General features: G+C 42.0%; 1 protein-coding gene across 1 annotated transcript in view; it reads right to left on the bottom strand.

The window, feature by feature from the left end:
• Positions 1-2,533: 2,533 nt before the first annotated feature.
• Positions 2,534-25,814, bottom strand: part of ITGB5 (integrin subunit beta 5) — an 85,414-nt gene continuing 62,133 nt past the window's right edge. The window contains exons 11-15 of the mRNA XM_063116662.1: positions 15,784-16,006; positions 13,669-13,772; positions 6,760-6,876; positions 4,351-4,517; positions 2,534-3,116 (exon numbers count right to left, since the gene is read on the bottom strand). Coding sequence (XP_062972732.1) covers positions 3,021-3,116; positions 4,351-4,517; positions 6,760-6,876; positions 13,669-13,772; positions 15,784-16,006 — 707 coding nt within the window. The 3' untranslated portion in view covers positions 2,534-3,020. The remainder of the gene's footprint in view (positions 3,117-4,350; positions 4,518-6,759; positions 6,877-13,668; positions 13,773-15,783; positions 16,007-25,814) is intronic.

Below are 25,814 nucleotides of genomic sequence, written 5' to 3'. Positions count from 1 at the left end.
TGCACACTCATGCACTTCTCCCGCCTCCCTTTCCATGCTTTGCCTGCAGATCATGATCAGGACCAGCTCGAGATTTGAGGGCAAAACGTCAGCTAGTGGCCCCCTTCTCCGTTTGTTGGCCTTGCCAAGTGGATCTAGCCTCTTTTTAAGTTTCTCAGGGCATTGTTGAAAATTGAAATGGTGCCTAGAACAAGCTGCCTGGCACTGCGCAGTGTACCAGGCAAATAATAATTTGGGGGGGGGGGAGTGGGAAGTGCAGTCATTAGCAGTGGACTTTGCCCAGGCCCTAGCAGCTGCCCGAAGATGCTAGATTCTAGTGTCAGCTCTGATCAGAATTATGAGCCGTGTGTGGATATCTTTTAGTAGTCCGTATGTCTCTATACTGTGTGGAGGGACTAACATTCACAATGAGAAAATAGATACTATTGAAAAATGACTGTGGAGACATGATTGGGAGGAATCTAAAGCTGCCTAAGCATAACAAGTTGTTTGACTGAGATAGTGGATCCTTTGAACAGAAAATTACATTTGTGTTTTTTTATTAGAAAGCAAAAAGAATAGGGGTTTTCAGTTTTGATAAGAGAGCCTATATTCCTCCCTCTCCTTTTTTTGCTGTTGTTTCCTACTTCTTATTTTATATTCCAGGAGTTTTTGTCATTGGTCCTAAAAAAACTGTTTTTATTTGTATGTCTAGAATACGTCTATTGGCATGTTTTTGTGCAGCGGCCATAAGAACAATCTGTTTCATTCAGGCACCTATCTGTGAAGAAATCTGAGTCCAGGGTTAATTTCTCTTCTTTGCTCCAACTGTTTACATTCCTTGACGCATGCTTCCAGCTGTTGGTCCAAACGGTCTTTGCATGTTCCATGGGAACTAGGTCAGAATTTAGTTTTTTAAAAAGCCTCATTTGCATTATAATATATGAATCTTATTTAGGACAATGAATTAATTACAGAAAGATTCTGGAAGTGAAGGGGCTAATGTGCTAACCCCTCATCTACAATACACTTTGAATTTCTTAATAATGTACTTTAATTATTTTGCTAAAATGACTGAAATAGTAAGTTTGAATTACTAGGTTGATTAACCTACATCCATCTCTGAAGTTGCAGTATCTTTGCACTTGTAGTCATCAGGTGATCTTTGTAGTTAAAATAGTTTACTTTAGCAAGCCTCTACATCAGAAGTCGGCAGCTTGTGGCCTTCCAGAGGTCTGGCTTCAGTTCCCACTGCCTGTCACCATTGGCTATGCTGCCTAGAGCTGATGGGAATTGTAGGCCAAACCTCTGGATGGCAACAAGTTACCCACCATGGCTCTACATTAACCTTCCCCAACCTGGTGCCCTCCAGATAGTTTGGGCTACAGCTCATATTAGCTATGCTGGCTGGAGCTGATGGGCATTGTAATCCCAAATGGGGAAGGTTTCTCTCCATCAAGCAAATGTAGTAGCTTAACAATGAAAAGGAATATAATGAACTACTCATTTTGTCGTTCTTGCCTGGTTTGCAGTACTAGTTCAGACATTCAAACTGTCAGATTATTACTTTTTCTAAAAACTAGGTACTAAGTCAGCTGGAGCAGTAACAGATTCTCAACAATCGACTGGCTATATTTGAAATGCTAATTACTGCGTACTATAAGACTTTGGATTCACCTGATGGCCCTTATGTGTACTTCAGAGTGAGTAGTACAGTCCTAGACATGTCTACTCAGAAGTGAATCCCATTCATGGGGCTTACTTTCAGGTAAGTGCATTGTAGCTGAAGTGACTGTTTACTCTGATTCTCCGTTATCATCTCAAAGTGCTTACCAGCAACTTCATTCAGAAGATAAAAATGCCAAGAGTCCAGTCCTCTCTACAGTGCTTGGAGTTGTCTCCAGTTCCTCCTCCTCCCTCAGATTCCCAATTCCCCTTTAATTTGGCTGCTTTACACTTTCATTTTGAGGTGAATCTGGAGCCAGATTATTTTATAGTACAAGAAAAGTCCAGCATTTTGTAACTTAGACTACTATAATCAGTTATGCAACCTTTCTCTGTTAGTAGCCAGATGGTGCTTTTCCATTATGTCTCATATGCCATAATGGCTGGGCAAATTTATTTTTGTGAGTAAACTGGTTAATGTGGTTTAGAGAGAAATTTCACAAATTCCAACATGACAGGCAATTAGATGACACCCCTTCCTCCCTCTGTAAACAAAGCCTGGATTTGATTGGGGAGTTTTATTTTCATATACAGTGGGTTGTGTTGTGTCTTATGTTTTTGTTTAGGCCTGTAAAAGTCTTGAGGGTAAACTGAAAAAATTGGAATACAAAAATGTTAAACGTTATTCAGGAGCAAATAATGCTTCTGTTGAAAACAGTCTAGCTTTTCTATCAGCCTGCTCATCTTCCTAAATATTAAATTCGTATTTAAAGTTACTAAAAAATGATTCTGTGGAACTTGTAGTTGGGTAACAGATCATTCATAATACACTTGCATAAGGAACCAAGGATACTCATTGAACCAATAGTAATAAATTATACTCACACCCTATATATGCAATTGCTTTATTTTTTTATATAAAAATTTATTCTAAAGACTTATAACACCTGGATCTTTAAAAAAAAAAAAAAACCGCTTCCACCACCCTCTCCAATGCTAGTTTTTCCTCTAAAAACCGTCAGTGACACAATATCCCTATGAATTGGGCCTGCATATTGTGTCCTACTGCGATATGGCTGAAGCTGCTATATGGCACGTTGTTCAATGTTCTGGCACTTTCAAGGCTTCAAAACAGTTCTAGGCCAGTGAGAATTGGTTCTGAGAACCTTAGTGTGGCTTTGGGTGAGAGATCTGAAGAGCACGTGGGCGGCTGGCCATTGGTCCTTAATGTGCAACTTAGAAGCCCTCTGCTGATGTTCAAGTCTCATTTTAAGGTATTGTTCCACTGTGGAGGATTCTGTCTTCCACTTGGGAAGTGCTGAAAAGCCAAGCAGTGATCAAGCATTCCATTCTCTCATCCAGCCTCGAGGATTCTGTCAATCAACTGTACCATTAGAGGTCCTGTTGATCTTATTGAATGTGAAATCTAAGCTATGTGTAGAAATGGGCTTGCGGTAAAGAGGATTGGAAGCCTAAAAAAAAAGAAGAGGAAACTGTTAAAACAAAGTGGTTTCACAGTAATATTAAACTCTATACCTGCAAACCAGTGAAGCTGAGTTACTGTTAAATCCCACTAAAATGAATAGGACTGAAGTAGTCCAATTGACCCCTCTTCATATGCTATTATGTCTGCGGGCTGGTTTGCATGATCAAACAAGCCATTGTGGCTTATTACAAGAGTTGAGGGTTGGTCCTTCCTCAAACAAGCCATGCTGCCAAGGTTCAGAAGACACAACAGGTAATTAGGGAAATAGCAGCCAGGACATACCAGGGATTAAAGCAAGCCACTGTGGCTTATTTTGATTATGTGTACTGGATTAGCTTCTCACTGTGGTCTATATACACCTGGAGTTTTTATGCAAACGACTAATGACCCATATAGTCTATTTACATCTTAAACATCCTGCCCTTCCATATCAGTAGGGAAACTACTCACATACAGCAGCTCTCTGTTCTACCTGACTCTGGCCAGTTTACAATGAAAGGATCTTTATTGGGCAATGTAGCTATGGAAGAGAAGGCTTTGGTAATTAAATTACACTTACATTCTTATGATGGAGAGTAGTGGACTTAAACATGACTTGGAAGACTAAAAACATTGCCCAATCTTAGCCATGATCTAGATTTATTTGTTAATATGAAGTTTTCCCATAAAGGACATGAAAGAGAGCAATTCTAGGAGAATATTGGCCTAAGATCTATAAATGGTAGACAGGAAACTGTAGAAACTTAATAGTTGCTGTTAACATATGAAGGAATAAGAGAACTGTGAAAAACAAAGGAAGAAAGCAGAAGAATAACAAAACCAGCCATGATCTTTGCCCAGATTTTCTAGTGAGCGGTCACTACAAGAGAATCATCCTGAATTACAATAAAATGTTTAAAATATGTTAAGTCCGATTTCCCCCTTACAATACTCTTAAACATTTCAAACTTGTGCCATATACAAACCAATCAAATTATCAAAAGGTGGCAGGAGGGAGCAGGCATAGACATTTTCCTGTTTTTTCTGAGGCAGAGTGGGGTGGGTGGGAGTCCTTTTGAATAACTCCTGACAAGAGCAAGGCAGGATTTCCCCACCCCCCCCCGGCTCAAAAAAAGTCACTATTCTGCTCCCAACTCTGCAGCATACTTAAGCATTTCTTCCCATCTCTAAACATTTACCCCTTTTCCAGCTCTTCCATTGTTCCCTATGTCAATACTTGCCATTTCATATCTTGCCCGGGAACGCTCACTTTGGAATCTGGCAAACTCCCGCCTATCGTGAACAGTGACCAACAGTTTCCAAATTGCTAAGAGGATAATGCCTAGGAGCACAATGCTGCCTACCACAGCCAGTAAGATCATCACAGCATCAGGGGCAGTGCTGCACTCTAGTAAGGAAAAGAAAGAGGATTGATTAAGGACAGCGCTTGGAAAACATCCGAAGTTAGGAGAGTGAAAAATAATGGTGCAAATTAACTCCCGAAGTTTGCATGACCACTGTAATTTGAAAATACCAGAATTTTGCTATTTTTTGAAACAGTTGTTTCTAAGCTTGAAAATTGCTCAACCAAAAGTATAATCTATCAGCTGGAATTTACGGAGCAAACGTTGTCTATTAATAGATGAACAGCTCTGCCAATTCATTTGCATAGATACTGTTGCAGAAGCAGAGTTTATGTGATCCAATCCAGTCAAGGGCTGTTTGTGTATATACCATTAGTTGGATGAGAAATTTCACACTCAAATAAGTACTGCATGGGCAACTCCCCAGTCTGTCCAATAGCCTGCCTGGGTTGTGTGGATATAGAAGGCGAAATCTCACTGCTTGGTGGTGGGTAACGTGGTGCTCTTCAGGTGTTTTGGACTAAAACACCCCTAACCCCAGAAAGCAAGGCCAATGCTTAGGGATTATGGGAGCTGTAGTTCAAAACATTTGGAGGGCTCCAGTTCACCAGCCCCTGGTGTAGCTGTTCAGGAGGGTGGGGAGGACTCAATTCCGCTCCTCCCTCTACTTCTACGTCTTTGCCAAACAGCTGCTCAGTGGGATTTTCAATTTTTAAAAAGGTCTATGTATTTTCCACTCCTGTCTGCTGGATTGGATTGGGAAATTGTTGGTGTCACACCCCTTTACATATGCAGTTCCCCTTCCAGCTAGGGGTATGTGCTCAGAAGCAAACTTTAGCTGGACTGGGGAATATTTTTACTTTTAAAGAGCAGACCACCATTAGATCAAATCCACAGTGTCAATGTCTCTGGAAGCCATGATGGTTTGTGTCATATGAAGTGTCTACAGAGTATTGATTGGCCTCTTCCTATATGCAAAGCAATTCATTTCAGAGAAACTACATTTTGTTAGGATGTTAATAACATGCAGGTAGGTGTTTCCTAGATTGGAATTAGAAGAAAAGCTTTCAATGTTGTAGAGATCATTTGGCATCATGTTCATCTATTTCTCATGCTGTCACTTTTTCTGGTGTGTAACAATTTCTACATTTGGAAGCCAAGAAAATGGAATTATTTCAGGAGTGGAAATAGAAGTTTCTGGTCTCTGGCTTGAAATCCAACTTTACAGCTGCTCAGTACAAACATCAGAGATGAATTTTCAACTACAGAAATTCAAGGCTTGACCCTTCCCAAAGTTTGGAACTGTTTAGATACAGAGCTTGGATTGTTATTCTATATTTTGAATTGCCTGGATTTTTCCCCACAAAGGTCATAGTTCCATTTAAACCTAACTAGCATATGGGATGGGTGGTGATTCAGGTCCAGCCTATAAGCTCCAGTTGTCTGAGATTTCTCTTCTGGCAATGGTGCTTGCAAGCTGAGGCAAACACACTTCATCCCATCTCACACGCCCATTCTGATGTTCTCCAGGTAGTCCTTGGGCCACTCAAACCCATTCATCACCTTTTTCCTTAATTCCCCATAGGAATCTGTTCCCCTGAGTTTGCTACATATAATTCTTTTCCTAATGAAAGCTCTAAAATGTGTAAAGCTGCTCATGGATCTTCCTGCCATCTTAGTGGAGGCATGTGCATTTGAAGGGAAAGCACAGGCATCTAAGGGTGATGTCCAAACCAAAGCACCTTTTCAAAGCTGGTTTCAGGATCTGCCTTCTGTGGATGGAAGAGCTCCACTCACAGAAGTTGCCTGTGTCTGAATTTTGGGAACCTTCTCCCCCTCTTGCACCACAGCTTACCCCATTCAGCAAAGCCCCCTGTGTACTTTTTTAGGGTGTATGTGGAGGGGTTGCTGTAGAGAGGAAGGGGTGGGGAAGTCTGGATCTAAATCATGGCATGCAAGTAACTCTGGTGGCAGTACCGCAGGGTAGGCAACCTTTCTTCTCTCAAGGGCCATATTTGCTAGTAATCTGTCCAGGGCAGGTAGCCCTTTTGCTCTTTCTGCCACTCTTTTCTTTCCTGCTCTGTGGGCTGACAGGGAAGGGACAGATGGCTCTTGCCTGAAGTCTGAACTGCTTTTTCAAATCCGGCTGAGGGCCAAAGGTTGCCCACCCCTGCAGTAAAGGAAGGGAAATGTTCTAAGGATGTTGGCCTTTCATATTTGCCTTGCCTTGCCAATATGGACATCTTGTATCAACAAGGAAAAAAACAAGCACACACACATAACAACCTGGTTCCTTGAGAACAGTGATATTGGTCTTCCCGCTGGTGAGTTCTGAGTAGGTGAACTTCATCACACAGTCTTTCACAGGGTAAGCACACAAGACTGAATGGGGGTCATCGGTTTCTGGAATAAATTATTAAAAAAAAACCACTTAGAAACCTGGTATGTTGCAGCATATGTTGAAAAGTATTTCAGACTACAGCTTCCACTGAAATTTGTTGCTCCATGTTTATTTTGTTGGGTGTTTGTTCAGTGCATCACAACATGTGTTTAAAATACCCATTATTTTGGCCCCAGCAATGGAAGAATATGTTGGAATTCTAGTTCTCTGGGGACTCTGGATTCCTTTCAATTTGAGAGGCTTCCTGTTGGTACATATGGAGCACATTATGGAACCATTCAAATGTCTAAAATTGTAGAAACCATTAGCACAGATTGTCCAACCCCATTGCCTCAGCCTCATACCTAATCGTTTAGAAATTCATGAATAAACACAATCCCGAGACTGCAAAGGAAATGTTGGTATGGCTCTGCCCTACTAAAAGAGGAATAGGAGTCTCTGAAATAAGGCCAAACAAAACTGAAACTTGGAAGGGTTTCTTTAGAAAAGGAAGTTTCATTTCCTCTACCAATCTGCATGCAGGAAATAATTGTCTGGAAATAAGCTTAATTTTGTAGTCCATCTTGGGGTGATGGGGATTAAAACATTCAGCACTTACAAGGTTGATGGCAACTCATGCTGTGACAGACACACTGCAGCCAGTCAGGAGACAGCATTAAAATGACCCCAAAATTAAAGTGTCCAGAGATCTGGGGGAAGGCCTGTTGAGCAAGTGACTGACATCTCAGGTAGGTCCCATTTTTCCCTTACACAGTACGGGTCCCTTTCAAAACTATTTGGCCTCTTTGGGGGAGAAGGCATCTGGCTTCCACTTTCCATTCCAAATAACCTGTGTCTACCACCAATATCAATAAAACACAGTTCATGTACAATAAAGACAGTACAACCAAACGATGCAGAAACAAAACCAAATATCTAAATCACCATTGAACAGTGGCTCTTGAGACAGAGTTCCAGAGCCTGGATAGGACAACAGCAAAAGCCTCATCTCATTTAGCGACAAACTGCATTTCTGTTGATGGATCTGAATGGATGAGCAAGATTATCCAGCAGAAAGAAGTCCTTCAAGTATCCTTGAGCAGGTGACTATCTTGTTAAGAATTTGAGGCCTGCTCCTCTCCTGTATTGGGAGAGCATTTGGCTTCTTGGCTGCAAGAAAGGAGACCTTTCCAAACACCCCAGAGAGCTTTGGATGCTTTTCTGATTATGATTATCTACCCTCTGTGGTAGTTGACATCAAACCCCCTGTCTATCCAAGTACAACTTCAGATTAAGCCATCAGCAGGTATATAGGAAAGATGATGGCCTTAAGGTGTTGGATCAGGAAAGGAATCAAATGTAGCTTCCCTGCCTAACTTCTTAATTCAGCAACACTATCAGTCATTATTTTAGTTAAAAAGCAGTAAAACAGGAATGTTTTTTAAGATTGGGCTGGGCAGAAGGTAGAATCAGAATTCTACCTTCTGCCCAGAAGGGGCCTGTAATGCCATTGAGTCCAACTCCCTGCTCAATGCAGGAATCCACCTAAAAGCATCTCTGACAGATGGCTGTCCAGCTGCAACTTGAATGCCTCTAGTGTGAGAGAGCCCACAACCTCCCTAGGTAATTGGTTCCATTGTAGTTCTGCTTTAACTGTCAGGACGTTTTTCCTGATGTCCAGCCAGAATCTGACTTCCTGTAACTTGAGCCCGTTATTCCATGTCTTGCACTCTGGGATGATTGAGAAGAGATCCTGGCCCTCCTCTGTGTGGCAACCTTTCAAGTATTTGTAGAGTGCTATCATGTCTCCCATCAGTCTCTTCTCCAGGCTAAACATGCCCAGTTCTTTCAGTCTCTCCTCATAGGGCTTTGTTTCCAGACCCAGTCCACCAGTGAAATCACTGTTTGAGTTGGATGAATCTCATAGGGTTTGGTGGCTGCTATGAATCCTTGAAAAGAACGCTGAACTGAGGGTTTGATCAAGATTTAGGTGTGTGCAAGTGGGCTGGTAGAAGCAGATTTATCCCTCATGGATACAGTATCTGGATCTCCCCTCACTCCTGGCGTGTTAGCTGGGAGAAATATCTTTGGATTACTGCAACAACTGAATATAACGTACACCCTCTCCAAATAATCATTTGTAACAGCTCCTAGAATGTAATTCTAAATATCTTCCATCATTTTTTAATTTAATTATGGATTTAAAATATATGTTAAGAGTTGTCAGCTGAATTGCGTCCCAGCATTCTAACCAGAAATTGTAGGGAAAGTAGGTTCTATGGTTTATGCCGAGAAAATGATTCAATGCACTGATCTGAAACTTGGCAGTGTAAGGGAGGGGTGGGTTGGGGAGGGCCCATGCTGATTTTTTGAGGCAGAAAGGGCAAGAAATTGGTTATTTATAAGTTTGATGTAACTGTGTATCTGGTTTAAGCTAAGAAATTGTTCTACATTAATTGTTCTACTTTTGTCTATAAAGAAAAAATAACAAGGACTTCAGACATAAGAAGTTGCAACAGATTTCATGGACTCTTGTGTATTCATTTTTTTTCCTTTTGATTTCATTTTTGAACACTGCACAGACAGCATTTTGAGGAGTATGGCTGGATAGGGCTGACAAAGTGGAGATGTTATCAAAACTGCAATCCATCCAACTGTGTTTGCATTCCAAAAATGTGCTGAATGGTTTTATCTCCGGAAATGGTTGAAAGGGTCATTCTCAAGAGCAAAGTGGAAATTGTGGGAGAAACTGGAAGAAAGAGTAATGGAAGTCAAGGGAACACTGGTTGTTTTAAGCATTTTTCTAGTGGATCAAATCAGGACAGCCTGTTACCATGAAAATAAAAAGGCCCAACAGATCACTTGGAAGAGAAACAATCTCACCTACGACCATAAACATCTTATATTAAGAAAAAATACAATGTAGATACATAACATCATGGTCCAATTTTAGAAATACAGAACTCATTATATGTAAGCTGTGCCCATGTCTTCCCTTAGGCCTAGAATATGTTATCTTATAGAGGCTGGGTTCACACATCACGCTAATCTATGGTGAGTGGAAAGCTACTATGGGCAGGTGGTTATGCAAACAACCTACTATGCTCCCATCAGACAATCAGGCAAACAAACTAAACGGAGTAATTTATTTAACCCCTCCTTGCCCCTCCTCCTATATCTTCCTGCCCAGCTGGGAAGGTATCCCAGCTTTCTTTGCAATGGTAGTAGAGATCTCTTCAGAGGAACAGAGCAGTGGCAGCATTTTCTGCTGCTCTTGCTGCTCCGCAGGCAATCTCCATAATCTGTGCTGGCATGACAGAAAACATGGTAATCCATAGGTAAAGTAACCCTTACTGTAGACCATGTGTTTGGGTTGTCAGGGTTGTTTGGGGGAAGCAAACCACTGTGTGTGTGGGGGGGGGGGGGGAATCCCACACACAACATGCTAACTCTTCATGGGTTGCTCCAGAAAATAAACCATCATGGGTTAATGTGTTGTGTGAACCCAGTCAAAGAATCAGAACAAATGTCCTCAGCTGTTCTTAATTTAGATTTGCAATGGCTCTATAGCTTGAGAACTTTTAAAGAAGCTATACCGAAGATTGAACCTGAGACTCTATATGGGCAAAGCAGGTTCACTGAGCCACTGAGCTGGCTACTGATCATCTGTGGATGAAGATTCTGCAACTTCACTTGGCAAATTGTTCCAATTTGCTTGACTCTTCCGCCTTTTTAGAATGGGCTACTAGACAAACAATAGGGCATGGGTGGCTAAGATTCTGTATATTGGGGAGCAGAACCTGTGGCCAGATGTTGTTGGTCTACAACTCCCTAATCATTGCCCATGTTGGCTGGTGTAGATGGGAGTTGGAATCCAACAACATCTGCAGGGCCACAGATTCCATATCCCTGCTGTAGACAATAGTTTAGGGCATTTTCTCTCTCTCCTACTCATACAGTGGAAGCAGCAGCATTGGTTTTACAAAATGTGCAAAAATGACTATAGGAAAGATATTTTATAAATTCATGGGAAATATTGCCATAAGGCAGAGGGAATATGATCTCTCACAGGTGAGACCTTTGGTTTCATGGTCACGTGTAATTTCTCTGTATTGCTGCTCTTGAAAAACATTTAGATCATGTTGCAGTATTTCACAGTCATCCTTCCATGAATGGAAGGGATCCTTCTGTCCATAGAAGGCTTCAGATCCAAGGGAGCATTTCTGCTGATGGAATGAGGGAGGAGAAGATCCTTGTTGAGTCCCTCCTCCCTCTGCAGCCCCCCTCCCTGCTTCAGAGAGTTGGAGAGCCTCCAGAACAGTGGGGTGTGCGGCTCTGCAAAGGGAAGGGGGAATTAGCAAAGATCATTTCTCCCCCATTTTGCCAGTGGGAGCATTTGGAGTGAAACTCGGCTCAGGCAATGCTTCCGTGGGTGGAAAAGAACATGGATCCAAACCTATTAACTAGAACACATGATAGTTCCGTGCCAGTTTGGAGCTGCAATCCTACCCAACCCACTGGGATTTACTTCTCAGTAAACATTCAGACTTCTATTCGTTCATTGAACCAATCAATCATAATTTAAATCCTAGCTCATGTACTATAATTAAGCATCCAATTTACCCTCTGAATGTGTCGCCTACCTTTTCATATGGCTTAGATCCCTTTCCCCCAAAAGGCACATTACACTGTGGATACCTTATATTGTGACTCAGTATCAGTAAAGTTTATGCTTTGTCCAAAATGCCTATGATTCCAGAGATGAAAGAACTAAACTTCTGAACACTAAACATTCAAGCAAATCATTTGCTCCTCTAGCTATTCATAATGTTTCTCTTTGCACAGGAAGAGCTTTGCATGCCATTCAGCACAATATTTGGCTATGTTATCTCTTCAGAGCTTAAGCATGTGAGTTTGGAAAGCAATTTCAATTTAAAAGCCTGAATTTTAGGGTTATCTGTATGTATGTAGTTATCTAAAACAAGCCTTTTGTGACTGGTAGGCATCTGTATTTACAGAAGAAGCCAGAAGGGTTTTCAAGTGGCAGTTCCAAAGTTGAATCACTGTTCAAATATGCTGCCACAAAACCTCCGTTGCATTTTTGGATACCACAAATGAAAAAATGCTAAGTGGGGTGGGGGTTGGGGGGTGTTCCCAAGGAAAGAAAGGGAAGCTGATAGTGGAGCCACATGTAAATAGAAAAAGGAATCCAAAGAAGAGCTGATAGGAATAAACTTACCACAGGCAGATTAGAGGGGGAGGAAAAAGAACAAAGTGTCTTGCAACATTTGCATTGGCAAATACTCTCTGTCTGTGAAATTGGGGCTGGTGGGCGGGGAGTGAGCCAAAGCAGGAGCCACAAGTATGGCTGAACAGCAACAGGCAATAAATGAAATGTGAGAACATGTTTAACACAATTGTGTTTAAATTCAAGAGCTATCATGGCTTATATGCTAAAGAACCAATAGAAAGAGAGGTAGACTCTAGTGTTGAAGGGTAGAAAAGTTTTTAATCTCTTTACACGAATATCTGTACTGTTTAAAAATATTTTTGTAAAAAACTGTTTGAAAAGGAAAGGAAAGGAACCTCTCGTGCCAGCACTGAGTCATTACTGACTCTTGGAGGGATGCTAGCTTTCGCTGATGTTTTCTTGGCAGGCCTTATAGCGGGGTGGTTTGCCATTGCCTTCCCCGGCCGTTATTACCTTTCCCCCAGCTAACTGGGTACTCATTTTACCGACCTTGGGAGGATGGAAGGCTGAGTCGACCCGAGCCGGCTGCCTGAAACCAGCTTCCGCTGGGATCGAACTCAGGCCGTGGGGAGAGTTTCAGCTGCAGAAACTGCTGCTTTACCGCTCTGCGCCACACGAGGAGCTCCTTTTTCAAACAGTTTTTTACAAAAATATTTTTAAACAGTCATGTAAAGAGATTAAAAACTTTTCTACTCTTCAACACTAGAGTCTACCTCTCTTTCTATTGGTTCTACATAGTGTTTTTCCCTCATCGTTTTGATTATATGCTAAAGAAACAGTATTGGATGGACCAAAACCTCATTCATGAATAATCTTTGAGTGTGCACCCACATCCTCCTTTAACTCCTCTATAGCCTGCTCTAATGCAGGGGTGGGCAGAAGTTAGACTGGGACCTAAGGGAAGGTCATTGGACGATTCGCAGTAGATCAGCAAGGGTTTCCAACTTCGAATTGTTTAACAACAAAAGATGCTCCTCCTTTTGAATTAATCCCTGATTTTTACTAACTGAGATGTAGATTTATGCAGGTTATCACAGAACATGGGATGCAGTAGGTAATTGGCTCTGTCCCCGCAGCCACTATTTTGCACCTGACCTGTTGGTGGACCTTGGGATTCTAGAAAAAACAAAATGGTTCCAGCAAGCCTGAGGTCTGCCTATGCCTGCTCTCTGCAGAATGGTATCATATTCCCTCTCAGTTTCCTGTTTCCTAACCCACATAGCTGTTCTTTTATTTCTGCTCATAAGATAAATTGTCCAAAATCTGTGATTCATTTTTGCACTTTCTCAGTTTTCAGTTTTGTCATATTTCAAACTGAATGATCACAACTGGACACAAGTTCTCCAGATCTGGCCTCTGTAGTACCTTGTGTATGAGTATTTCTATAGCTCTACCAAGAAATGCTTGTCCAATTTGTGCAAGAATTTTAGCATATACATATCCAAGAATTTTTTTAAAAAATGTTTTCAGTTGCTTTTTCTGGTAATTAAGTTGCTGTTGGAAATGCAGCTGTGAGTTGCATCAATTGCTACGATTCTGTCTGGTTCACCTTAGTGATACTTACTGAGAATATCCACTCGAGTAATGATCTCGTCCCTGCAGTGTTTTTGGCAGGTTTGGTTATCAGCCAGCCTTCCTGAGTTAAACAGCGTACACTCAATGCAGTCCCTTTGAAAGAGGAATCAGAGAACAGTGATAAGTGTATCTTCAAATCAAAGTTGCATTTAAGAACATGCTGGATCAGACCAAGGATCCATCTAGTCCAGCACTCTGTTCACACAGTAGCCCACCAGGGACCAGCAAAGCAGGGCATGGAGCAACAGCAACCTCTCACCCATGTTCCCCAGCAACTGGTGTATATAGGCTTACTGCCTCGGATACTAGAGGTAGCACATAGCCATCAGGGCTAGTAGCCATTGATAGCCTTTTCCTCCAGGAATTTATCCAACCCCCTTTTAAAGCCATCCTTCTCAAGGCAGCCCCTCAGTTGCACACAGAAGGCCAGTTTGCACAATTAGATAAGCCTTAGTGGCTTGTTTTACTCAGTGGCACATGCCAGACACCATTTCCCTAATAACCTGCCCAGACACAGCTTGTTGTGGCATCTAAAAATAGGTAGTGTAGCTTGTTTGAGGAGGAAACAACTCTCAAATAACAGGGGGGAAACTTGCATTATTTCATAAGAAGCACCAGGCTGGATCAGACCAAGGGTCCATCTAGTCCAGCACTCTGTTCACACAGTGGCCAACCAGCAGTCGACCGGGAACCCACAAGCAGGACATGGTGCAACAGCACCCTTCCATCCATGTTCCCCAGCAACTGGTGTATATGGGCTTACTATCTCTGATACTGGAGGTAGCACATAGCTATCATGGCTAGTAGCCATTCTCCTCCAGGAATTTATCTAGCCCCCTTTTAAAGCCATCCAGATTGGTAGCCATCACTACATTTTGTGGTAGTGAATTTTATAGTTTAACTATCATAGAATAATAGAATAGTAGAGTTGGAAGGGGCCTATAAGGCCATCGAGTCCAACTCCCCGCTCGATGCAGGAATCTACCCTAAAGCATACCTGACAGATCCACTGTGTGAAGAAGTACCTCCTTATATCTGTCCTGAATCTCCCACCAATCAGCTTCATGGGATGACCCCGGGTTCTAGTAGTATGGGAGAGGGAGAAAAATGTCTGCCTATCCACATTTAAAACCTGACAGCCAGGCTTCTTCTCAAAATAAAACCTTTTTTCCCCAGTGGCAACCACATATCAATGCAGCTACAGCTTGTTTTGTTATAGGAGCCATAACTGCATATTTACTTCCTATATGTAAGGATCTAAGTCAAAAGGCCAAGTAGCATTGTAAGAACAGCATCCGGGGTCTAATACTTCCAACTCAAGAACAGATCATCACCGCATATTTAACTGTGGTTTGGGTGACTTTCCCCTTGAGCATAACATCTAGCACATAATGGAGATAGAACCCAACACAATTGCCAAAATTCTATCCAAATCTAAATCTCTCTTAATTTTAGCACTAGCTTTCTGACTGGTTCCCATCTTTAAAATAGTAATGGCACTTCACATGAAACTATAAATATTTGTTCTAGGATCAAGTATGTTGCCCTGTTTGGATTCAGCTTTGTAAGCAATGTTTTTATAAATCAGCAGCAATGGAATAGGCTGTTAGTGTGTAGGCTAAGGCCACCTTAACATGGACTCTTGAGGTTTTTCTGTCTGCTCAGCACTGCAAAAATAGGGGTTGTCAAATACCCGGCAGGCCACAATGCAAGGGCAGTAAGCTGGATGCAGCTAGGGGGCAGGGCTCAAATGTTGTACAGGCCTGAAGCGACAACATGAAACAAAATAAACATGAATGCAAGCTAAGTGGATGTTGGACTATTGGAGCTGCGACTGTTGATGCATAAGCCTAGGATTGTTGACCAGTCTGCCAGTCCTCTGAAATATGGATTTTTCCACACTCTACAGTTGGAGAGCCTTTTTAACTGGCGATGTCAAAAACTGAGCAAAGCATGGAGGTATGGTCTCTACAATATGCCATTTCAAGCTGCATCAAGTCATCCCTTCCTGAATTGGGCAGTGATGAAGCTGAAGATCTACAACTGAGGCACTGTCATGAAGCTGCTACTTGAAGTATTTGTTCTCTCTAGCTGGTACAAATACCTTTTAGTGCTGCATACACCTGGGCAGGTGGGACATTTCTCACAAGTCTCCCCAAAGGCACCAGGCTCTGTGCACTGACATTTCCCACAGATGCAGTTGCCTCTGCCACTGCACATCTGGCCATCATTGGAAAGGCATCGGTCTGTCTCCGTTGAGCAGTTGCAGTTGTCCCCAATATAACCACGATGACACTTGCACTCCCCGCAGTGGCATTCACCATGACCTAAAGGCAACATAAAACAAAGAGAAAAAAATTCACTTGCGCTGCCAGTGAAATGGACATGTGGTTCCAGCAGGAAATCCAAGACAGAAACTCACACTAAAGGGCCCAGTGTAGTCAATAATACAAAGCTGACCTGGATCTGTTTTCAAGTGAAGCCGGCCATGGCCATGAACTTACTATGTGGTATTGGGCATGTCACACTGACCCTGTTCAGAAGACACCTTAGACCACAGCTTTAACCATGGTGGTTAAGCCAGAAAGTTGGGCTGGGTTCAGAAGACACTGTAAACCATGGCTTTAACCATGGCGAATAAGGCTTTTTGCCTTAGTCACCGTGGTTAAAGCTTTGGCTTAAGGTGTTTTCTGAACACGGCCCAGCTTTCCGGCTTAACCACCGTGGTTAAAGCCGTGGTTTAAGGTGTCCTCTAAATTATTATTATTTATTATTTATTGCATTTTTATACCGCCCAACAGCCGAAGCTCCCTGGGTGGTTCACAAAATAGGGTCACTCTCTCCAATTCCCAAGGGGGATATTAGTGACCTACCTAACAAAGTGTATTTTAACACTTGATGTTGTGCAGACTTCTACTGTTACTTTCTACTGTTAGTTTTACCCTACCCTGTGCCTGCTTACCCTACCCTGTACCTGTTTGCATTCTCTTCCCCTCCTTATTGTTTTACTATGATTTTATTAGATTGTAAGCCTATGCAGCAGGGTCTTGCTATTTACTGTTTTACTCTGTACAGCACCATGTACATTGATGGTGCTATATAAATAAATAATAATAATAATAATAATATTGAGATGAAAAACACAGTATAATTGCAAACATTTGTAACTTGCAAGTACTGTGATGGTGGTGGCAGTGGTTAAAAGGAGCAGGAATAGAGATAAATAATACAAAATTGAGTGTGAAGGGAGAGCTAGTGTCCAAGGACAGAGCACAAAAAGTGTGGTTGATACCAACAACTATGGTCTACTCCTCATAAACTACACAAAGCGGTAAAACCTGTCTCTCTCAATTGTACCAGTTCAACCCGCAGATGAGATCTTATTATATTGAATCCTTCCTACCTAAGGAAAGACATTCCTACCCCCCAAAAAATTAGTATGCTGCAGAGAAGGGTAGGATAGGAACCTGAATTTGAGCAGAGAGGGAAGAATATGGCAGCATTCAGTTATGTGAACCCCTACCTGCAACCTGAATTAAGCCCAGACAGGAGTTTACCACTTCACCTGCTGTTTTGTGATAGCCAGGCCTTAGTCATCTGCTGACTCAGAATGATAATGAAAGGAGGGATCTGAAATTGTATTTTTATATTGTATTCATGTTTTTAAATTGTTGGTTGTTTTTATGCTCTTCATGGTTTTAATTTTTGTGAACTGCCCTGAGAGCTTCGGCTATTGGGCGGTATAAAAATGTAATAAATAAATAAATAAAATAAAATAAATTATCTAGTTCAACATACAATAATATCCTACAGAGGCAGGGCCCTCCACAACAGACCAAGCTTAAGGTAGTCGCTTTTAATGATACTTAGTAACTGAAGTGCCCTGCTGTTTGCTTTTAGTTGAGATTGTGTCATTTATTTTAAAATTGTCATTGTTCAATTGGTTGCAACGTATGTTGCGACTCTGGGACTCAAAAAAAGTGGAAAGACAAGTTTATACATTTTCAAAATAAATAACCAGTAAATAAACAATCAGTTTATAGATACTGTCAGTAGAGGGGGAGGGGAACAATTATTTCTAATTGGGCAATCTTAATAACCTACTGCCACGACACAGGCTCTGAACACCAGACCTCACGTCTGCCACCACTTCTTATGGGGCGACACAGGCTCTGAACACCAGACCCGGCCGAGGCTACTCCCTGCTCAAGCCAAGCACCACCGCTTGATACGTCTGAGACAAGGGATAAAGCCCACCTTCCTCCAAACTATGTGGAGAAAGGGGTTTAAAATGGAGAAGGATTTTAATATATATAATAATGTGCTGTGAGTTATATCTGCTGAGGTGAATGATTGTCAGAGTGGGTGCTGAATGTGTAAACTTAAGATGATAAATGCCAAACAGACACGTGGGACTTTTGTGGTAGTTTAAAAACAAAACAAAATTTATTTTTAAAAGTTCATAAGCTTTGTTTCAAATAACATTTAAAAACCTTTTTGAAACCTTTCATACAATACGGTCACTCTCACATTCACGCTTTCCTTTTTCTCACACAATCACTCTCGAACTTTCTTTATTATCAGTATTGATTAATATACTTCCACTACGTGCACACCACACTCTAAAGACACCACTCACTACACTGACCCTCAAATTTCCCAGAACTTAAGTACCATGAATACAGAGAGCACTACAGACTCTAAGAGTACCTAACAAGTCTCCCTGGAAAGAACTCTCAATCCCCTCAGTCATTCCCTTATATATATCACTCCTCCCCCCTCCCAAGACATTCTAACTCCGCCCACTCAGGCCTACATTCTACAAACCACAGACTTACAAACTGCAGACATACATTTGGAATTGACTTGTGGGGTGTAACGCCACACCTACTTATAGGATTGCAGCTTAAAAGAACCATAAAGTACATGTAAAAGCATTTTTCACAATAGCAAAGTAAGCCTTGCCACACTCTACAGAGGAAAATGGCAACTCCCAAGTCACCAAATTTTGGTGGCCCAAGAAAAAGGTTTTACAGATTATTTTATTTGCTACATGTGTATCTCTCCCTTTCCTTCAAGAGTGGTCAGTCTGACAATCATTTTATTTCATCCTCACCCAAATCCTAGGAGATGGTAAATTGCCCAAGGCCACTCCATGACCTTCATGACTTGAACAATGATTTCAACCAAAGTCTAGGTCTCTCTGGTTCAAGTCCAACATTCTATCCTGTAAACAACACTTCCTAATCTCTTTGGAGTAAGAACAATTTACAGAAAGGATACCAGATTCAGATGTCAAAAAGGCCATCCATTATATTCTGGAATAAAGGACAGTCCTTTAAAAACAGGTGACGTCTCATAGATCTGCAGTGGGCAACTTGTGGCCTACCATTCCCACCAGCCCTAGCCTGCATAGCCAATGTTGCAGGTTGATTTGGAGGACCATAAGTTGCTCACCCTTGTCATATATGAAGTATATCTGGCAAGTTTACACTATATTACAAAGGGGTTAAGTACAAAATTAAAATAGAAAGCAAGTTCAGAGTTGTTATGGTTTCAGCGGAGCAAAGGTTCAGGCACTCCCTTTTTGGTTCTTGATTGTTTCCTGATGCAGCCAAAGGAATATGTTCTTGGTTAAACCAGAGCTGCTCTCTGCCCTCTTTTGTCCTCATCTGTTTTGAAGTAACAAATACTTAATAATATTACATATTTTCATCTTCAATTCCCTTCCTTGTTTTGAAATAATAAGTATTTTATGCCAACAAAAGCCACTACAGACCTTGCAGCGCTGCCGTTGATAACACTTAGCAACAACATCCCTAGAGGAATTAATTCTTAAATGCTTATGACATAATCCATACACAAGAGACCACCGTTTGATATTTAGGACACTTGGAAATAAGAATTTCTTTAGAAGCAGAAGACTCTGACCCAGCCAAATAACTTTAGGCAAGCCACTTTGGGATGCTGAGATAATCGTTAGATTATTCAAAATGAAGGGGGGAAATCTGTTTGGTCAATGAGAGAATATTGAGAGAATAGTTTAACTAATTTGCTCATTCCCTCAATCAGTTTGATGTTGCCCAATTCACTATATCACAGAGGCTTGTTGTAATATATTCCTATCTAATTTTATTCTCTCAACAATCTCTGCCCGATAGGCTAAACTGAGAAAAAGTGGTTTGTACTGGGAATTTCTTGGCTGAACCAAAATCACCCCCTGCTTTTATAATGCATGCAGAGGTGGGCAACCTGTAGCCTCAGAGTACATGAAGCCCCCAGGCTGATTTCCCGCAACCCACAGCTTAACTTCAAAAGTTCTCTAAAGTGACAAGACATGTAACAAGGGCACAATCTGTCCATCTCCTGGGGTGGAAAAGGAAGCAGCGAGTTTTAGAAAAAATAAAATTACCCCGCCCACTTGGCACTGGCTCCACCCACCAGGGCCAGAACCGCCATGTACAGAAGCAAACTGGTCTGGCATTTGCGTTTTACTTCAACACTCAACATTGAGGCAGTGGCCTCTGCTGCACCTGAAAGGAGTCATCCAGTTTAGATGTTGCAGGCAGGCTGTATGCCACCTGCAGCTCAGTCCTCCAATAGAGTGGAATGGCTGTGGGCTCAAGAGAAATAACTAGGGGGCTGCCACTGCTGCCCCCCAGCAATTGCCACCTGTCTCACTCTGCCTAACAGTAGGGCCGGCCCTGCCACCAACACAACTTTCTTGAGGTTTGACAGACTGTCCCCAAGGAAATGCAGCCCTCAACAGGAGGGTTCCCCACCCTTGCTATAAGGGCTCTGGAAAAGGACTACATCTTTTAAAAGTTCTGTATAATGAATATAAATAGGAGAAACAGCATCAGTGCAGCATCTCAACCAAAAACTCTATAGGTGGAGCAGCACTACCTTTTCTGTGAATCATTTCAGAAACGTTCACGCTCAGTCTTAAATGATTTTAAGCACACTCCCTTTACAGCTTCATTTCCACACAAGGCTGCTGAATATCCCAGAATTGCCCACTCGAAATCTGTGTTTTTGAAGTTGAGCAATTTGCCTTGGAGTGAGCGGCGCAGATATATCACGTGTGCACATACTGAAGCGCTTGAGCACATTATAAATAAATGATAACAGATGTCTAGACACTGGCGTGCCAGAGACTGCTGTCTAAACACTTGGAAAGCCCCAGGATGGGTGCACGGTGGCATGGTGTCAATTATCGCTGCCACTGCCATAGCACACCCACCCCGACATTTTTCTCCAGAGCGAGGCAAGGATGCACAAGACAGCATCAAGACAGCCCCAAAGCCTCGCTCCAGAGTCACAGTGGAGGTGCTGCCAAGCGTTGCCTGGAGGATGGCAACCTGCAATTGGTTGCTTTCCACTAGGAAGAGAGGGGGGACAGCTCCGGTCCCTGGATGGCTGCCCAGAAACCCCACTCTTCCTCCTCAGCATCGGGATTTACTGACGCCACCCCGGAGGAGGGAAAGCACGGAGTTTTCAAGAGACACGACGCCAATCCAGCACTGTGAATACACCCCCCAAGTTTATTTATTTATTATTGCATTTATATCCCACCTTTGTTCCTCCAAGGAACCAAAGGTGGCATACATAATCCTCCTCCTCTCCATTTCTATCCTCACAACAACAACCCTGTGAGGTAGGTTAAGCTGAGAGTCTGTGACTGGCCCAAAGTCACCCAGTGAGCTTCATGGCCGAGTGGGGACTAGAATCTGGATCTCCTGACTCCTAGTCCAACACTTTTGCTACCACACCACACTGGCTGGGAGTTTAGCAATGAGACTCCCAGCTCTAACTTTGTAAGTTTAAAGCTCCAGTAATGCAGTATGCTGAGTGCTGCTGATGGAAGCAATTACTTTATACAGCATATCTTTAACGTATGAAACTCACTGCCACAAAAACTGGTGATGGAAACTAGCTTATGGGGCAAAGCTATGTATGTTTAGACAGGAAAAAAAGTCCTACAACTCCCAGCGTGCCTCAACTAGCATTGGGAATTAGAGAACTTTTCTCTGTCCAAAAGTGCACAGGATCGTGCCCTTGGTTTTCAAGGAGAATTAAGTAGCCATGATGGCTATATGGAGCCAATTCAGAGGCACCACGTCACCAAATACCTGCTAACTGCTGGGGGGCAACAGATGACTATTGGCTGCTGTCATGTCCTACTTGGAGCTCCTGGAGGCATCTGGCTGACCACTGTTGGAATCAGGTTGGAAGACCAGATGGGCCATGCAGGGCTCTTATTTTATGGCAGGTTAATGTTCAAAGGCACTGGTGTTTTAAGGAAAGAAAACTATCTTTGCTGCAAGAGAATTGTAGTTCTGCTGCTGTCCCCATTCTTCTTTTTAAAATCCCCCCTCCCCATATTTTGCAATGGATGCAAGATGTACACGCCAGGAATTAAAACAAGGACTGCTCAGAGGACTTGTAGGACAGCTGAAACTGAATGAAGATAAAGATAGGAGACCTTATCCGTTTCACTGTAGCAGATTCTCCTTACAGAGCAACAGATCTGTTTAAACTGATTTGAATATGCCCTCCTTGCCTACAGAGCGCTGTTGTCAGCATCACAATATGGCAGAGGCATGACATGGGTATCTTATTATCAGTGATGGCATGGCCTCAATCCAGTTGGTGCCTATATGACACAAAACAGCATTCCAAGTGGCAAAAGCTCCAATAGCTGGAGAAAGGGAGGGTTCATTTTTCAAGCAATATAGAGCTCCATCACACCTTTTTTCCCCTGATATGCACCCGCGATTTTGACCTCCTTTTCATTAGCGCAGCAAGCACTGGTCATTTTCACATGTGTGCATTTGCTATGCTATTTCATCTCATGGCTTATTCGCTCTCCCATGCCACTGTGCCTCAGCCCGCCTATTCTCCTTCCCCCTCCAGTTCATTGGTTCTTGTCCTTGATGGACGTGGCGTGGCCGCCTCTGTTCCCTTTTTGGATAACTGCCTCATTATAGCCTATTGGAATTAACCAAAATGCTTACAGCACCCTCATTTTTAAAGATAAAGTGATGAAACATGGCAGCGTGATAGCTCTTAAGTAGGGATTTAGTCATGCCAAGTTTGGAGCCGATCCCTTCATCGTTTGATTTTTTTTAGGATTTCTTAATTTTTCTCTCTCTCAAACCATTCCTCCTCCCCATAAACACACACAGACACACACACTTCTCTGATTCTCCTGCACATTTACGGAGGGAGGTTTTATCCTTTACTTTGCTAATGGAGAGCTGTGTGGGACTATAAAATGCTTTTATTTCTTTTCTTTTGGAGGTGGGGAAGGTGCAGGAATATGCAACAGGGATGCTTGCCAAATTGGCTTTAATGAGAGCCTTTACTTTTTATTATCCCTCTGTACCTAAGAATTGTTCTGTGTCTTTGATTCTGGATCAAGCAATCCAAAATAAAGAGTTCATTAAAGGGATATGACAATGGACAGGGGAGGGAGCTGTAAGCATTTTGGAGCAGCGAAAGGTCATTCAAGCAGCTCAGTTCATTGGACATAGTGTGCTGGAGGAGAACCACTCCACTCTCCTCTTTCATCAGCAAGCACACATTCAAAGCACACACACCCAACAAAAGAAAAAATGTGAGGAAGGCAATACATGGGGCAGAAGAGTGCTTTAATCCCACATGGAGGAAATAAGCCAGACTTTCCCTGCTCCAAAATAAGACGGAGAAGGGGGGGAAGAGGCGAGATGAGTGATGAGTGGCTACTAGGAGGAGGGCTTTCTCTGCTGTGGCACCCCGGTTGTGGAATGAGCTCCCCAGAGAGGTCTGCCTGGCGCCTACACTGTACTCCTTTCGTCGCCAGCTGAAGACCTTTTTATTCACTCAGTATTTTAACACTTAATTTTAACTTAAATTTAAATTTTACTGTTTTAACTCTGTATTTTAATCTTATATCAATTTTGCTGCGTGGTTTTATCCTGGTTGTGCTTTTTATACTGTATTTTGTATTTGTGCTTTTAACCTGTTGGTTTTTTTATTGTGGTTTTAATTTTTGTGAACCGCCCAGAGAGCTTCGGCTATTGGGCGGTATAAAAATGTAATGAATAAATAAATAAATAAATAAATAATGAGTGCAAGGACAATGACGACGTCATGTGAGTAACACACTGCAAAATCACAAACCAGGCATGCCGAGAGTGCGATAAAACACTAGTGTGATGGAGCCCATAGTGATATTTCAGCAATGCCAAATATAAACATCCTCTAAACAGAAGTGTTTCTTTGAGGGAAGGTGGTGTGCAACCAGCAAGTGACACTTGCATATTTCTTAAAACAACACACTGGAAAGGCCCTTTTAATGCTTTTGTCAGGTCAATTTGTAATGGGCATTTAGAGTGTGGGGTGATTGTTTTTAACAGGGAGGGGTTCTTTCATGAAGGGAAAGACTGTGGTGGGTTTGTCATCCCTCCTTCCACAGCTGCTGGATTGAGGCGCAAAAGCTGCTCACACTGTCGCAAACAGAGAAGGGGAAAACCCTTCAGAACACCCACTCAGCTCTCGTACTCCTTGTTGGACCAAGGAAGGAACGAGAGAGAGAGTTCATACTTTCATGTAAGCTACTGAACTATGTATGACTGATCTTGCTTCCTTGCACACCTCCTATTTCACAAATGTAGGCTTTGTCCTAAGGGTTTATTTGCAACTGTATTACACTTAAGCAACATGATGCAGATGGATTTGTTATAAATAACGCTGAGGGATAAGAAAATGAAATTGGATACTATTCCTGAGACGGGCCAGGTTCAGGCATCTAGAGGGAGAGTGTCCAATTCTAAGAGTGGCTGTTAGGAATCATGCAGTTACCATTATGTGGGTCATAGCCTGCTTGGACAAGTCAACACATATGCAAGACATTCAAATTAGTTCGGAATTTGCATTGGAGACCAAAGTAAATTACAGATTTGAAACCAAATGGTTATTTATTTATTGAAAAGAATGAATTGTGAAATGGAACTGGTAGGTTTTGTCCCTCCTTCATGGCAACATAGAGTTATGGTGTGTTTCTATTAAGTATTGCACATCCTACCTTTATACAAGTATATACAACATTTGGGTGCTTTTGTAACTAGAGAAATGGTTAGCAAATAACAATGCAGGCGCATGGCTTTCAAAGCTAGTAGTGAAGGCTCCTACTCAGAGAGGAGTAGTCCGATTTCCTTTCAGAGAAGGATTGACTGTGCTTTGTTGTCCATGCCCCAGCTACTTTGTTATTTGTAAACAATATAAGCAAGTTTTCAAGATTTGAATGTAACAGGAATCCCCTAGTCTCTGGATCTCTGCTTGATATTTTGGGCCAAAATATTTGGACCAAGAAACATTACAATATGTAAGGGATGTCCTGGAGAAGCTTTCTAGCTCTAAAAATAAATGTTGGAATAGTGTCAGATGCAAGACTCCCCAGTGAATTGGAATGTAATTTCAACCCAAGAGGGAAAGTACATGCTAAAAAACAGTTAGAAGTTTCAAAGCAACATGCATAACGTGACCTCTTGCAGATTTCAGTTTTGTAAATGCATTTTTATGCAATGCTTTGAAGAGTACAAAATGGAATTATTTCAGCATTATTCAGCTGAACCCAAATGCCAAGCATAAAGCAACAAGGACATAGCTTCAAATGGTAAAAATATAATTAACTTTTAAAAAAAAGCATCAAGGAACATGCATTTTAATGCTCTAGCACCTGTGGGTTAAAGACATTCTGTGTACTTTATAAACCTACACGATTTGATTTGGTGTTGTGTCTGATTTATTGTCGATGTTTGGTAGAAATTTCTTTCACTTTCCAACTTTCTTGTAAGATGTTCCTTCTGCTTTAATCCCAAAATTAAACAACTGATATTTCTAGCTCTAAAGCTAAAAGTGGTAAACTAAATGTTTTGTTTGAAATTAATAGCCTATTTTATTAGGGTGCTCTCTAATGACAGGCGGTTAATTGGAATGCTTCCATGTGCTATTATCATAAGCTCTTTTTCTAGCTCATCTCTATGTTTTATAAAATCAGTAGCATACAAAAGAGCAGTCCAAGCAAGTAACGATTAACTATTGGCCTGATCCAGCCTCGTGTGGCGCAGAGTGGTAAGCGGCAGTTACTGC

The sequence above is a fragment of the Elgaria multicarinata genome, chromosome 2, assembly GCF_023053635.1.
Source record: "Elgaria multicarinata webbii isolate HBS135686 ecotype San Diego chromosome 2, rElgMul1.1.pri, whole genome shotgun sequence".
Lineage (NCBI taxonomy): Eukaryota > Metazoa > Chordata > Lepidosauria > Squamata > Anguidae > Elgaria > Elgaria multicarinata.
Note: the sequence above shows the minus strand (reverse complement) of the source record. Positions and strands in the feature narration are given on the sequence as shown.